The 16,936-nt window shown below is 42.1% G+C and overlaps 1 protein-coding gene across 1 annotated transcript in view; it reads left to right on the forward strand.

The window, feature by feature from the left end:
- SCD5 (stearoyl-CoA desaturase 5) overlaps window positions 1-16,936 on the forward strand; it is a 155,306-nt gene that overhangs the window by 93,157 nt on the left and 45,213 nt on the right. Inside the window, exon 3 of the mRNA XM_037021203.2 lies at window positions 14,934-15,139. Within this exon, the coding sequence (XP_036877098.1) occupies window positions 14,934-15,139 (206 nt within the window). The remainder of the gene's footprint in view (window positions 1-14,933; window positions 15,140-16,936) is intronic.

The following is a 16,936-nucleotide window of genomic DNA, read 5'->3' on the forward strand; positions in this document are numbered from 1 at the left end:
CAGGTAAGGTATTTTTCCTTCTGGCTTCTTTCAATATTTTCTCTTTGTCTTTGATTTCCTATTCAAATGATTTGCTTAAGTATAGATTTCTTTTGCTATTTATCTTGCTTGATGCTCTCTGAGCTTTCTGTATCTGTGGTTTGGTATCTTTTATTAATTTGGCAGAATTATCAGCCATTATTCAAATATTTCTACTGTTCATTCCTTCTTCTCTCTCACCCTCTTTCTTCTCCTCTGTGTATCCCAATTATGCATATAGTATACCTTTTATATTTGTCCTGTGCTTCCTAGATATTCTGTCCCATCTTTTCTCTTTGCATTTCATTTTGGGAAGAAACTATTGGTTCTTTCCCTAGCTGTGTCTAGTTTACTGATGAGCCTATCAAAGACATTCATTTGTTGAAGTTTTTCTGAATTGTCGAATTTTCTTTTCATTCTTTGAGTTTCAATCTTTCTGTTTATATCACCCATCTTTCTTGCACATTGTCCACTTTTTCTGTTAAAGGCCTCAGTATATTAATCATAGTTGTTTTAAATTCCCAGTCTAATAATTCCAACATCTGTGCCATGTCTAAGTCTAGTTCCAGTGCTCACTTTTTCTTTTTAGATGGTATTTTTTGCTTTTTAGCATACTTTAACTTTTTGTTGAAAGCTAGACATGATGTACTGAGTAAAAAGAACTGAGGAAACAGGGCTTTAGTGTGAGGTTTTAATGTTTATCTGGCTAGGAATTAGGATGTGCTTACTGTGTGCTGTAACTCTGGTGTCAGGAGCTAACATTTCCTCCAGTGTCCTTATTTTTGTCTCTTCCCTATTGTCTTTAGGTTTCCCTAGGGATTTCTTCTTAAATAGATGTTTTAAGGCAGTGTGTCTGGGGAGGTTTCTCCCTGTACACTAGGTGAAACCTCAGCCTGGATGGTGGAGGGTTCTTAACTCTGATGAAGAAAGAATTCTTCAACAGGTCAGATGAGTGTAGGTAAGTAGGGAATGGCAGCAGCTGTGCAGGTAGCAGAGCACAAAGAACAGAGGGAGGAAAGGGAAGCTCAGTGAACTCCTGCTCAGTGTAAGGCAGATCCTTGCCAACTCTGAAGCCAGGGTCAGCTGGCATCCAGTGTCTGCTTGAATCTGCACAGCATGGGAACCAAGCCCCTCCCACCCCAGGATTTGGGGGAGTTGCACAGCACTGGATGGAGTGAGATTATGTTCTGAGAACTTCTCAAAGCAAAGAGAAGAGATTTTTGGGCAGGCTACTAAAAAGCATGATCATATAGCTACAGTCTCATCTGGGTCACCCAGGCAATGGGAACTTGCAAGCCCAAATCAGAGACCTTGTAACTCTTTCCTAGTTTTCTGAAGTAGGACAGAGAGAGTGCTTAAGTCTAGCAAATTGAATGAACTAGTAAAGTAACAAAGATACTTACCACTGGAAGAGCAGAGAGACAAGATGCAATAAGTTGAGCAGTACTTAAGGCAAAGTACACATTTGAAGAAAGGGAGTGTGGGCAACCTCAGAGAGGAGGTACACTTAAAGGCTTAGAATTCTGTCTTTTAAGGCTTTCAAAAATGGGGCAAGGGGCTGGTGGGTCACGGGCTAGGCTTGACATGTGGTCTTATGATGTCTGTCTCCAGTGAAAGACATCACGTCATTATCCGGTCATTCCTCTCGATATTCTGTAAGATTAAATTTAACACAAGGGATTTCTTAATCCTGTTCTTCTCCAGAATTGTGGTTACTTACCCTCAAGCAGTGGGGACATATCATTTAGGACTACTTGCCTGTCTTAAGATAGGGTGACTTATTGTCTGATGACCATAAAATATGTTAGGAACCTTACATCCTAACTCCCTGGTTTTTAAAATGGAATCTTAGTCTTAAAATGGAGTCCCTTCCTGTTCTTACGATACTATTTATATCTTGGCATTTTTCATCATAGGCAGGAAAAATTAATCATGATGCTTGTCCCACGTCCCTTCTCTACCTTATAGGGATTAAGGCTTTCTGTTCTTTCTGTTGAAATCCCATCACAGGAAGCCTCAATATGGAGACAGCATGTTGGGTGGGGGTGGGGATTAGGGAGTGGGGGGTGTTCTATAGTCCTGGATTAGGTCTCAGTGTTTTGGTAATCCTAAAGTAAGTATTTCCCTTCCTGCAGATTAATTAGGCTTTGGTAAAACCCCAGTTGATTAGGTTCTGGCAAAATAATTTCTCTTAAGGACAGATCTTGCTAAGGAGAACAGAGAGATCTGCATTATTTCAGAATGATTACTTTTCTCCTCCTCCTGCTGGAAGAACAAGGGAATTTTTCTCAGCTGTTTCATAGTGAGACATGGTGGGGCTTCTGGAAGTAAAATTCATGAAAGTGTGAGGCCCCCTACGACTGGGCCCTCTAGGAGTCTTTAACTCTCAAATTTGTCCACACTAAGCCTCCAGCAATTAATAAATTATAGTTTAAAGTGTTCCTACCCATCCTGGTGTGAGTTGCAGGCTTTTGCTCCCAGACCTCTGCTTCCAGTAGGCTCTGCTTCTCTAACTGCCTGTTATCTCTGTAGTGTTTGAGGCAGCCGTTTGGCTTGTGACCTAATTTCTCTGATGGATCTAAGAAGAGTTGTTGATTTTCAGTTCATTCTGCTTTTTCTTACTGTGAGGATGGGAGTGACTACTACCAAGCTCTCACATATCAGACCAGAAAGTGGAAGTTACAGTGCGATTGGTAAATAAACCTAAGTTTACATATAAATATGTCAAGTAAATCATACAGTCATGGGCCATGAATTTTGACAGCTCTATAATAACAACAATAGCGACAAAACAGAACAATTACCCAGTGCTGATTACACACCAACCCTTCATTAGGCCCTCTAAGTCATCTGAGAATCCCCATGCGAGGTCGGTAACTGTTATTTTCCTCATTTGATAGATGAGAAAATGGGAAGGAAAGGGGCTGTGTAACCTGTCCAAGGACATACATAAATACATAAGTGATAAAGGGGGACTCAGGTGCAGGTGGCTTGAGGCCAGAGGTCGCCTTCTCACTGTGATGCTCTAATGCCTCTCCCAGGGTCACAGTCTGTATTTAGCCTTTTGTTCAACAAATACCTGTGCTAAGCATTGTTCTAGGCACTGGACAATCAGACAGATAGGCCCCTGTCCTCATAGCGTGTTATGTTACAGTGGGAGAGGGAGTAAATGAATAAACAAGTGTATTCCAAGAGAGAAGAATAGGGAGAATTTAAATAGAGCAGCGTGGTGAAGAGTCTAGGCAGGCGGCTTCCTTAGAGAGGCTGCGGGGAGAAGACCTCACCGAGCAGCTGGGGCCTGAGGGAGAGGATAGTGGGAGAAGAGGGTTCCAGGCAGTGCAGAGCTGGGAGCCGTGAGGTGTATTCAAGGAGGAGGAAGATGGCCAGTGTGGCTGGTCCATGGCAGCATGGGAGACAGCCATAGAAGAAGCCAGCGAGGGGGATGGGGCCACACCAGGGCAGACCTCTGGCAAGGAGTGTGGGTATTTTTCTAGGTCCCATGGGAAGGCACCGCAAAACTGGAGGCAGGGGAGCCACATGGCTTTAAACAGTTAAGTGACATAACTAGGCCTCAGACCACAGTCATGAGACCCTTTAGTGCCATATTCAGGACCCTGCCAAGCCTCCAGGCTGGGTCTCTGTGGGTGTGCATGTCAAGGAGAGACACTTGCAAATTAGGCAGTGCCCTCGAGGGCAGCTCTGGGTGCCAGCGCAGCACGCAGTCAGGCAGGCAGGAGAAAAAACCTTAGAACACTAACATGGGCTCAGGAATCCTAAACCTTACATGGCAATCTGTGCAGGGATCCTGTTTTAGTGTTTGCCACCTCTCCTAACCCCAAGCCTACCAGCCTTTCTTCTGCACATCAGAAACAGGTTTGCCTTCCCGTCTTTCAAAGTGGGTGGATGTTGGTTTCCTTCCAGTATTAACAGGCAGCAGAAGTGGTCCTGCTCCAGATGCCCTGAGAGCATTCCCGGGGCTGCGGCAGATGATTGGCACACCAGGCCCCACATTGCCTCCTTCCACAGCATTTAGGCCTCCTGGGCATGCTTGGAAGTCACGTAGGAAGGACAAATAGCTGGGTCACCTTAGAGCAATTTCTCTGCTCCTGGTCATGGCGATTATGGATTCATGAAGGCAGTATTGTTACAAATGCTTCTTTGTAACTCCGTCGGGATTGGTGGATGCTCTGACAGGTGAAGGTGGGGGTGAGAGAGCGCAGAAACTCCTGTGGCTACCACGGGAGTAGGGGCCTGTCTGTCTGTGCTTACTTGGCAGGAGTAACCACACTTCCTGCCAGTAAAAACGTACCTTTCAAGGTAGAGATTAAAATGGCTCCACCTGCCTAAGATGCCCCACTTCCTTCTTTGCTGTGGATCTAGGACAATGATAGCGGGGAGATGAGTGAAATCACCTAAGGAAATGAACCTCATGGGAATGAAAATGTCAGAGCCTGAGCTGGTTGAAGAAAAGAGTAATCCTGTTAGATGTACCAACCAATCTGTCTCTCATGCTACCCTCCCCAAAAATAGCACACGCTCTTTATGCAGATTTGCTTCTTTGCACAACGGATGTATTCTGAAGCATTTCAAGGAGATTAAATCTTTGTAAACAAAAAATGTATACTTAAAAGGCACACAAGAGAGGTTTTATTTAAGGAAATACTTGTTGGTAAAACAGAGGGTATTTTCGTAAACAAATAGCTGTCAGATTTTATATATTCATTAGGCTCCACATCTATATTAAAATTTGAAATATACACTTGTTTAAGATGAGTTCCACATGCAGTCTTGTCCATTTTGAACCTATTTTGAAATGTATTCTCAAGCTATAGTTTCATTCTGCCTTCTTTAAATAAAGCTCGCTAGAGGTGCTCAGTGAGAGGATGCTCTTTCTCCCCCTGCCAATCTCTTCCTCTCCTAGAAGCACAAAAGGTTGGAGCTGGAGGACCTTAGAAGCTGAATCTAATCCCTTATCTAAGGCCCAAATGTCTAGCTATTTTGTTTATTTTCCCACATTAGCTCCAAAATTGTTTATAGGTTTTGAAGGAGACTGTCCCAGTGCAATTCCTTAACACGCTTTTTCTTCCTGTACCTGCCACCCGCCGTCTGGGCTGAGCTAGCATGTTGTCACTGCTTCCTTCTGTATGCCATGCTCCCCTGCCAGACACACCTACGGGGTTGCTTTCTAGGTTTCCCAACCCACTGATTATTTTGCATTCTAGATGATTTCTCTCCCAGCTGTCTTCATTTGCATTTTTCCTAAATCAAATCTCATTGTGATCATTTTTATTCGTATTTTTAACCTCTTTAGATCCATCTGTGTTATTTCTCTGTCCTCCAATGATGCCTGCAACACCTCCTAATTTTGTACCAACCAAAACATTATTAGCAAAATTTGTACACCTTATTCAAGTCATTAATGACTAATGTTAAATAAAACTAGATCTAACAAATGCATCTGGGCCTTCCATTAACTGCCTTCCCTGGCCCCCTGCCCCTCATTAGATACTGAGTGGTTTTCAAAGTTCAGGCTTTTCAGTCATCCTGTCCTAGTTCCTTTTAACACCAGCCAGAGCTCTCTTCACAGGAATGTCTCAGGAATGCTGTTTTACATGCTTTATTAAGTCCAAAGATACAGTAGCTACAGGAGTCACTGAATAACTATTTTAATTAATGGTAAAATTTATAGTTTCATATGCCAGAGGAAATTTCTAGCCTTGCTTTTAAAAACTCTTTTAGAAGGCAGACACATTTGATTATCTTCATTTTCTCCTATTGATGGTTCTGTAGCTTTTTGTGTAAATCTGCTGGTTAATTCCCATTGAATTTAAAGGTGCATAAACTACTACATGCTTGTGAGAAATGTAAGAGGTGTATAAGAAATGGCCCTTGTCATGAGGAGCTTATGACCTGTTAGAGCTGGCAGACTTGTATTATAATAAAGAGGGACTCCAACAAGACAGTGCAGAATTAAATTGCTCAAAAGCTTCATATTGACTCTTAGGGCTGCAGAAATATGAATATGGGCTAGGGTATTAGGATGAAGCCTAATACAGCAGGGGAGTTTTGCACTGAACCTTGAAAGGTGAAAAGGATTCACCTGAGCAAGGAAGAGGTGGGGAAGGTAGAGTAAGTACATTAGCTAAGATAGAGAGGAATGATCCTGACATACTGTATGGGGCTCCTGTAGAAAATCAGTCTGGCTGAAGAAGGAAACTGGTGTAGCATGTTGCAAATCCAGCTAGCTGCATGACATCTCTCACTTGACATCTCCTAGGTATCTCAAAATCAACGTGTCCCAAACCAAAGCATGACTGGGTCCTCTCCCCCCAGACTACTTCTCTCCTAATTTTCCCCACCAGAAATCTGCATGTCACCCATGATTTCTCCATTTCCCTCATCATCCCTCGTCCAGTCTTTTAGCCAATCTCTTCAAGTCTACTGCTAAATTATACCTTGAATCTGCATGCTTCTCATCTCTGCCACCCCTAGTCCAAGCCATCATCATTTCTTGCCTAAACTATTGCAAAAGCCTCATAAACTGGTCTTCCTCCTTCACTACTTGCCCCTCCCCATACTGCAGCCAAACAGAACTTAATGAAAATTAAACCACTCTCCAGCAAGAAAAATAATCTTTCAGTGGTTTAGCTTTGCATTTGAAATGAAATCCAATCTCATTATTGTGAACAGGAAGGCCCTGCATGATCAGATTTTTGCATAAGGTGCTGTTTCTACCCCCCAGTAGTTGTACTTCAGTAGAATTCTAACCCTAACCACCCCTGATTTAGTGTCAGATCCCACAAGTCAAAGCCTCAGTCCTCTACACCACTGCCCCCACTTCAGATGTCTGCTGCAACAAGGGGGTCTTCTAGGCCACTCATACCTCTGACCAACTGGCTACCAATTCAGGGGTTCCCACAATGCCCTCAGGTCTGATAACTCACTAGAACAACTCACAGGACTCAAGAAAGTGTTATACTTACTATTATAGTTTCCTTATAGGAATACAATTCAGGACCAACCAAAGGGAAGAGATGCACTGGGCAAGGTCTCAGAGGATCCCGCCTGCAGAGCTTCTCTGCCCTCTCCCTGTGGAGTCAGGGCACATCACCCTCCCTGCCCACAGAGTGTGTTCACCAGACAGGGAGCTTCCCCAAACCTCAGTGTCTAGAGTTTTTACAGGAGTTTCATTACGTAGGTGTGATTGATTAAATCACTAGCCATGTGACTGAACTCAGTCTACAGTCCCTTTCTGCTCCCAAAGTGCCGACCCTCCAATCACATGGTTGGTCTTTCTGGTGACCAGTCCCATTCATGCTTCCCTCGTTTGCATAATAAAGACAGTCCTATAACTCAGGAGATCCCGGTGGCTTTGGAAACACTGTTCCAGGAACCACCGGGGCCAAAGACCAGATACATTATTTATTTTACCATAGAACCTCTCGGACGTCGTCTGGCACCACTCTTGCCCTCACTTCATGCCCCTGACACTCTGGTCTTTTAGTTTCAGGACTGTGCCTGGTCTTTCCCTCTAGCTGAGGCAATTCCCTTCTCCCTCCCTCACTCCCACCCAAGTCTTCCAGTTAAAGATTACTTGATTAGAAAGTCCTTGCCGTCTGTGTCCCCCTTGTTATTCCCCATACCTGTTTGCTTCAAATGATTTTATTTAACTGATGGCATTTACTTTACATTTGTCTCCTCCATAAACTATAAACTCCTTGAGGACATGTCCTATTCCTTCTTTATCTCCTAGCACCAACTAGACAGTCAGCAACTATTTGTCAAATTAAAGAATAATAAATACAGTGGGAAAGATAGGAATGATCATTCTAGTTGAAGTGCTTTGGTTGCCAAGAAGAAGAAATGTTTAGACTTGATGAGAAAAGTATTGCAGAGAGGCTGTCAGATAATAAGTGAGAGGATGATGGGTATTTATGGAAGATGAGTAGGGTTATAATACATACGGATTTTATGACCTTGACATTTTTGAAATTTTCAGATCAGTTATTTTGTAGAATGCTCCTCATTTTTGGTTTGTTCGTGTTCCCTCCTAACTACATTCAGATTGTACATTTTGGGCGGGAATGCCACATTAATAATCTCAGGTCCCGAGCATCAAGCCAGAGGCACATGATACCACTTTGTCACATTATTGGTGGTATGAACTTTGATCACTTGGTTAAGGTGGTGCCTACCCAGTTTTTCTACTCTGAGATTACTGTTTTTCCTTATGTAATTAAAGACTAATTTATGTTGAGATACCATGAGCCTATGTAAGTATTTTTTTCTTCACCAAATATCTACCCAGTTGTTTTAGCATACATTAGTGATTCTTGCCTGAATCAGTTATTGCTATGGCATCTGCAAAATGGTGATTTTTTAACTCCAGGATTTCTTCTACATTTGTTGGTCGGCATTTTACTTCACATTTCCTTATTTGTTATGGGCTTATGGATTCTTATTTTATTCAGTGGATTTTATCTAGTTTGTTCTGGGGGAGGCACTACAAATGGACTCCTATGTCCTTTTTGACACATTCCATTTTTTTAGCAATTGCCGACTTTCTGGCACAATAAAATATTCCAAATTTCTCTAACACTTTTCCTGCCCTAAACCTGCATCAGCCATTTCACTGTAAGTACTGACTCCTCCTAGTGGGGAAAGGTATTTAAAAGCCAAGATCTGGGGGCAGAGTGTGTCCATTGCTCCGAGACTCTCATGTTTTCTAGGCCCTTTCCTCCCTGAAATTTTGATTCACTTAATGAAGGAGATCACGCTCAGGAGACTAGAACAATGCTCACATCACTGACTCCAAACCTCCAAACCCCAAACTGGAAAAGAGCCACAGAAGGCCATTTGTTGACTGACCAAGTCATTTTTACCAAGTGTGTTTAAAAATTGTAACACTCTTATTCAAATACATTCTCATTATAAGAAATTTAAACAATGGAGTAATAAAAGAAAATATGAAATACCCCTTTCCTTCTTGGCAGTCTCTAAGTTTTATTAGTGAACACTTTTTAAACCACTAAATCTAGCTTTTCAACACTTGCCCAGCTTCTAAAACCTTCCCAGGCTGAGTGCCATGTGAAGGCTAGGCAGCAGGTGGAAACTTGTTCTCTCGAGGCTACAGCTTGCCAGGTGGTGTTGACTGCTGCCAGGTCCTTCTTGGGGACTTTCTGAGCTCTTCTTACAGATTGCCAGTTTTATCTGGAGGGAAATTAGTATTGCCAACCCAATATCAACAATGGGGAAAGCACTGAATGTACAATGTTGGCCCTTGAACTGGAGGAGATTAAATGCAGACCCCAGAGACTGAGCTAAAGACTATTTCAAATGAGCCTTATGGTCCCTAAAGAGTGGAGGCAGCAATGTCTTTGGTCCCCTTGATAGAATGACTCTCTTCCTGCACAGGATGCCGTGCACTCACAAGATATACACACACACACATGTGCATGTGCACACACATGCACATGAGCATGTACACACACTTTCTATTCTAAAACCTGCCTGTTCAACATGTTGGTCCTGGTTTCTTTTTCACTCCTGACTGGAAACAAAGATGCATTATGAAACAAAGATGCATTATGAATACAAGTGGAATTCCCTTTGGCTGTATTTTGTGGCCACCTGGTAAAATTTCCCTTTTGGAATGTCAAACAGCCGCACAATTGAATTAGGGGACAGAACAAGCAAGTTGGTCAGAAGCAAGCATCTGTTTGCAGCTAGACTAGGGGAAAGCCGACCAGTGATTCTGGTCTTGGACCTGTTGAATAGGATAAGTTAGATGCTGTTTACACTGAGCCTTCATCTTGCTAACCAGTGGGTATTGTGTGGACCTTAAAAGACAGTTTCCCCTATGGCTGTTTCAGGGACTAGGCTCAAGAATTGATTTTGAACATGAAAGGTAGTTGGGAAAAAGTAATTCTGATGGAGCAGGTTGCTTCATAATCTGCTATAGTGGAGCTTTTGAGACTGATTACCTTTGCTCAACTGTGCTTATGGAGAAAATTCTCACATGATCAATTTCAATTTCTACAGTCTCAGCAGGGACCCCATTTAGGGATATTATCTGTGATGGAGAGTGAAGTCATAAAGGCATAAGACAAAGGGTGGATTTCAGCAAGGGCACTGTCACACTGGTTGAGGTGTGATTGGTTGATTAGTGCTAATAAGAACAAAGAGAGAAAAAAGCTGGCGTAAAGACGCAGAACTGACTGGATTACTAGATGGATCTTAGTGCTTCACAGAGTTTTTCCTAATGTGGGGCCAGTGGCAGAAGCTGAGTTGTTTTGACTCAAGAGTACAGAAACTTAAAAAAAGGAGTGTTTCCCCCATCTCACAAAAGAACAACTTGCTTATTATAAAACTTTAGAAAATACAAACTGAAAAAATAAAAGTAAAAATCACCCACTGTTCCACTTCCTGGAAAGAACCACTGTAAACACAACAGCTTGACTTATGCTTTATTTTTCCTATGCTTAAATACACATTTTTATTAAAAATGGGTTCATACAGTACCTATTATTTTGAAAACTATTTTTCATCAAACTGTTTCCCTCCTCATCTCTCCATGTTAATACTGCAATGTCTTTTTTGTTAGTTTTTTAGTAAAAAACCAACAGATACTCTTGTTAAAAATTTCTGAGTATAAAATAAAATGTAGATGTATTCCTTCTCATCTCCTACCTCCCAGTCTTACTCCCTTGAGGTAACCCTAGAACTTTTTCTTAATATTTCTCTCCAGACACTTTCTATGTACACACACACACACATACACGCAGTATTCAATTAATTTATAAATTCACAAGATACTCAGTCATATCTTGTTATGTGGAAATCAAGGGTTTTTCCAAGTTTTCACTGGAGAGAGCATCCTTGTGGTTAAATCTTTGCACACAACCATGATTACTTCCTTAAGGTAAATTCTGAAGAATAAATTGCTAGATTAAATAATATGTACAGTTTTAATGCTTTGATAGGTAGAGCCCAATTGCCCTTCATGCAGTTTGTGCCAACTCACATTCTCACCAGTAAGCAACTGAATTTTTTAAATCTTTAAAAAGTATAACACACAATATAAAAGTGTACAAGCCATGAGTAAGACCTGCACTGTCCAGGATGGTATCACTAACCATATGGGGTTACAGGGCACTTGACATGCGGCTAGTGTCTGAATTGAGACATGCCAGAAGTGTAAAATATACCTCAATTTCAATGAATTGACACAGAAAAAAAAAAGTAAAATACCTCATTGATAATTTTATGCTAATAATATGTTGAAATGATATTTTGGAGCTATTTGAATTAAAATATATAATTAAAATTACTTTTGCTTATTTCTTTTTACTTTTTTAATGTGGTTCCTAGGAAAATTTAGTTACATATGTGGCTCACATTATATTTCTCTTGGACAGCACAAAGTAGGCCATGGCATAGCTCCTCAAATAAGAAAGCCTACCATCTGAAATGCTGTTGCTCCAGTGGGAAGGGTGTTCCTGGCCTGGAGCAAGTTCACTATGAATCCTATGAAACCAAAGGGGAACAAGGGGAAGGGCAGGTTGGGAGAAAGAGATTTTATTTCTTACAGTTGCTTCCAGGCCTGGCTCCGTTCCTCCCCTCTGGCTGTGGCGCATGCTCCCTGCCTGCCCCTTCCTGCAGGAACTCCATGGGCTGGGTCATGGTGACTGACTAGCACCAGACCAGTTAGGGACTGGATCTACCGGAGGCTCTGCTGTGGTAAACATCTATTGGTATGTAAATGAACTAAGGCCAGGCAGGAAATTCTGGACATTCTGAGTAAAAACTTCCATTTACCCCATAGCTGTCCACTCCTGATTTGCTCCCTTCCATTTCCTCTCTTGTTCCCCAGCCTGCCTGTGCCTCAAGTATACCCAGGGGTCTTAGAACTACTCCACTTCACCACTCCAATTCTTTGTCAAAAATAATTAATAAACCTGTGACATGTGTCCACTTTTGAAGATTGCATATTAAGACTGTTACCTACCAGAACTGACCATTAAGTATAAACTCAAAGTTGTGAATGGAATCATTTGTTAACTGATCCATTAGAATGTGTAAGTATTTAGCTTTAGGATTGCTGCTGAGATCAACAACATGCCCCTATCAGAATGTGCACACAGGTCATAAACAGATGGAATATATATTCATGAGAGTCAGGTCCTCGATGGAAATTTGCCATCTCTCTATGCCTCAATTTATTTTCTTTTCTGTGAAGCAAGGATACTGGAGTGGTACACATAGTTTCAGACAAGAGCAATCAGCTCATGTAAACACTGGGGAAAGAGATTGCCAGGAGATGGCTGGGGCTATGGCTGTAGCTCCAGACTGTTCTCCCTGCCCACCTTCTGAGGTGGCCACCTCTCCTTCCCCATTGGCCCTCAGCTTTCCCTTCTGTACATATTGACTGTACAGAACATACCCTAGATACATACAGCTTTTCATCAAACATAAATACTGTTCAGGGTCGGCTCCCACTCCCAATCACTCCAGGAGAGAAGCAAAATGCAGACAAGTAGGAAGAAAAAGGCCCTTGGATGGGCATATCAATCTTGCTCCCTTTCTGCTCTATTGTCTTGCATCTTGTTCCTTTAGTCACTTTTTCATTGGACTCAGCCTTAGAGTTAAAAAAGAAAAACAAAATAATAACAAAGAATTAAAGAAATACATCTTAAAGTATTTTTGGCTCAGTTGTGCCCTCAATTATTTGGAATGTGGCCCAAACCCTTGCTTCATTCCTCTGTTGCAGTCAAAGTGGCTTCTGTTGGGAAGGTATCCTGGTAAGAGGAATTAAAATGAATAAATCTCTTTATTCCAACTTGTCTTCATCATTGTTCCTTGTATTATGCTTAATTTTGTGAAAATAATGTTTCTTGCCCTTTGGAACTCTTCACTTTTTTATAAAATTGTACTGAAATAATTAGAGAACCAATATAATCTCTTAAGAAGAAAAATGTGAATTCTCTGTAAAAGCACCTTCCTCCCCAGATTAGATGAAGAAGGGAAATACCAGGTTGAAAGGAGTGCAAATGAAGAACGGAAGGGGTGCGTTCTTTGTTCTGCTACTGTTTTGGCTGACTAGATGAACTTTAATAAATGTCTTCTAACCTTAATTTTACCATCTGTAAACTGGACACAGGTACCATAAATGAGATTTTGGCCACCATAAATTAATTTTGCCATCTGTAAACTGCCCATGGCTATAGATAAGCCTCTCTTCCTATGTTCAGATGGGCATTGCAACAAAAGCAATAAACTAATACAAAGTAATATGCTATTCCTGCAGTATTGAATGACTTTTGAAATTCCTTCCCAACTCCAGAATTCTCTTTATAAATAACAAATGCTTTCACTCTTTCCAACCACTGTGTTTAAATAAACTGGTACATCTAATGACTTCTTTCTTATCACAGTAAGCCAGGCTACAATTTTTGCCTTATACAGACTGCTAAGCACACTTTTTCTCTCTTTATATTCAAAGCTGAACATATACTTCTTCAGAAGGTTCTTCTACCTCCCCTCTCTGTGTCCCATTAACCAAGAGTTAAGCAAATTTTAAGAATTTTCAATGGGCTATAGGATAAACAAGCTTGAGTAACCTTCCAGCAGCATTGGGTGAGCCAGAGAAACCACTCAATGAACCCCCTTTTGATTAAAAAAACATTAGAACTTTGAGAATAAAACAATTCCTTCTCTTCTCATCAGTGAAATGAAGTCAATACCTGTGAAAGGGCAGATTTCTAATGAAAACATGACAAAGTACCAAATACTATGGTATAAAATATTACTATCATTTTTTTAAAAAGGCTTATACACTATATAAATACATTATTTTCAGATTAATTGTCCTATCAAAAGCACCACTTCCCAACCTAATTTGCCTTCTCAAAGTTTTGAAACATCAGATAAAAACAAAACAGTGTATAAACTGAATTGAAGGTCTATAGATCTCACCAGCCCATGGCTACAGATAGCCTTCATTATTAGTATCAGCCTAAATGCTACTGGTTCTTCCCCCTGATAACTTAGCCAGGACCTCCAGTCCCCTGATGCCCTCCCACTGTCTCCTATCGAAAGGGCCGATGGGATGTGTCTCCCATGTGTGCCTGAGCCCCACCCTGCCTGTTGGCTTGGCAGAATCTGCTGGCCACTGATGCTTCTCCTTCCTTGGGCACCAGTGTCTCTCTGGGGAGGCTCTCACTGGGATTCTCATGAGTGCTGTCTGTGGCTCGGCACTGGCTGCTTCTCCACTGGGTGGATGTGGCAGAGTACACCAGATTCTTCAAGGAGCAGAAGTCCCCTCCCCTCTCTTCCTTCTGTGACATACTGTTAAGGCAGCTCTCAGTATTACTTGTGCTTTGGTATTTAGCAGAGCTTTGGTGAAGCAGCTCTTTAGGTTTTTACTTACTGGCTTCCTTCTGACTCTGTAATCTGGAAAGAAGGCCATCGAAGAGCGGGAGGGAGACAGAGCTATCAAGGCCAAGCACCAGTCCCCTTTCATACCAAGGTTGTCTCTCACCTCTGACAACCAAGACTTCACCCTGAGACTGGATCTGTCTTTTCTTGGCATGAATGATCTCCTAGGAGACTTCAGTTATCCCACCAGAACTTTCAGGTTTCCCCCTAGTTCACTCAATAAGATAAGCCTCAGCCTCCTACAGTGCGCACATCCCAAACACAAGCTCTGATCCCTACTGAGGATTTACTATTGTTTCCATGAAAACCACCCAAGCCAACTCCAGGGACTGAATTTGCCATTCAGAGATTGTGTGTTGAGGATGACAGCGAAGTGAAACTCAGTGGCAGTAGGGTGGAGAGGCAGGGCAAGGCTGGAAAGCTATCAAGAAGGTGCAAGGATGCTTTTTCTTCACCTGGGGTGTGCATTCTCTCTGCAGAATGACATCTTTGAGTGGTCCAGGGACCACCGAGTCCACCACAAGTACTCAGAGACTGACGCTGACCCCCACAACGCCCGCCGGGGCTTCTTCTTCTCCCACATCGGGTGGCTGTTTGTTCGCAAGCACCGAGATGTCATCGAGAAGGGGAGAAAGCTTGACGTCACTGACCTGCTGGCTGATCCCGTGGTCCGGTTCCAGAGAAAGTAAGTAAATGGACACCATCGCGTTGTCCCCCAGGGAACGGGACCATGAGACAGAGAACAAAATGGGACACAGTAAGATTCCCAGTAGTTTTCATAGCACTTATCCTGATGATTTGGTCTTATTGGGATTCATCTTTGTTTACTCATTTCCTTTTGCTCAATAAGTTTTCCCTGTTGATACATTTGCTTTTAATTTAAACTTCAATTTGAGATGGATTTCCTTTAAGCCCAGTGTCATTTTCCTCAGACCAATCTGCATGACTGATTTCATGGAATCTGTTTCTGTTTCCCCACTCCCCCATCCATGTTTCCCTGGGGTGCTGGGGAGGGTGGGAAGGGCTTGCTTTATTTTAGTGACACACTTCACCCCAACAGGTCTGGACTATCAAAGTATCCTGCTCTGTTCTCCTGGAATTCTATTGTAGTGCAGTCCCCAGTCCTCTTATCCCTGGAAATGTTACACAGCAGGATTTTCTGTAGAGAAAATGCAACTGTGTGAGACAGCCTCAAATGCCTGTGTGCACTGATGTATCAGCTGAGCATATCCAGTCAGTCGGCCTTTGCAGGGTGAACTTTTCAACAAGCACATGAAGAAAGGCTGCTCAGCATTGTGCTGGCAAGTAAAGAGCAACAGTTGTTGGCCTTTTAAGTAGGAAGCTGTCATGGACTCTATCCATGTTGGTCTGGGTCTGCAAAGTTGGCCACCATGAGAGCATTTATAAATGGGCTCCTTGCCCCAAAGCAACAGATTGATGTGCAGAGAGGGACAATGAGCAGATTGCACTCTGGTTAGAGCCTGGAGATAATACAGTGAACAAGTGGTTACTGGAGGCCACCTCCACTGACAGGCAGGGGTCATTTGAAGACTTACCTAAATAGAATCTCCTGAAACGGAGGAAAATGGAGGCTGTGCCCTTGCCTGACACAAGAGATCCTTGCATGAAACGAAGTATGGCTTAGAAAAGTGTTCATTTTCCCCTCAGTGTCAGCCGTTACGTTGGAGCGGGTAGCAGCAGTGCATAGTGAGAAACTGGTGGACTGTGGAGACAGACTGCCCGGCCTCAAACTTTGCGGCTCCTCCACATACCAGCGAAACAACTGACTGCTCGAAGGCTCAGTTTTAGCTGTAAAATGGGGCTAACAGTAGCACCTATCTCTTACAGTTTTTATGAGGATATAATGGGAAAAAAAGTATGGGAAATGCCTGACTCATGTAAATAAGAGCTTAGATCAGTGATTTTTATTATCACACAGGCAGTTGGTAGTCCGGAGGACTCCGGGTGATACCGTCCCTGCTTCTGTCAGCTGCACCATCGGGTCTTAGCTCTCTGTGCCCCAATACAGCTCTTTCACATGGACACACCCAGTGCCAATTGCCACAAATTCTATAGCAGAAAATATCAATATTTTTCATTTAACAATTACATGATATGTTGATTTAGATTTTTCACCAGGAAAATAAAGTATTAAAGGTCACTGAAGAAAATCTGCAAGATTCTAAAAAGTATAAACACGGTCCTAACACATAAACACAACCACTGTTAATATTCTCTAGTGAATCTTCCTATATTTTATGCATATATTTGTTCTGTTTTGCATGATGGCAGTCATACTGCACATGTAATTTTATGTCTTGCCTTTTAACTTCAAAGTACATTGTAGGCACCTTGTCGAAGTCTGCAAGAGTTCACCAGTTGAGAGTTATAGTTTATTTAACCATTTCTGACTGGATATGTATGTCATTTCCAATTTTATGATATAAATGATGTTGCTATACAATTAGTAATGCTTTGGGAC

This window comes from Manis javanica, chromosome 5, assembly GCF_040802235.1.
Source record: "Manis javanica isolate MJ-LG chromosome 5, MJ_LKY, whole genome shotgun sequence".
In the NCBI taxonomy this organism is placed as follows: Eukaryota; Metazoa; Chordata; class Mammalia; order Pholidota; family Manidae; genus Manis; species Manis javanica.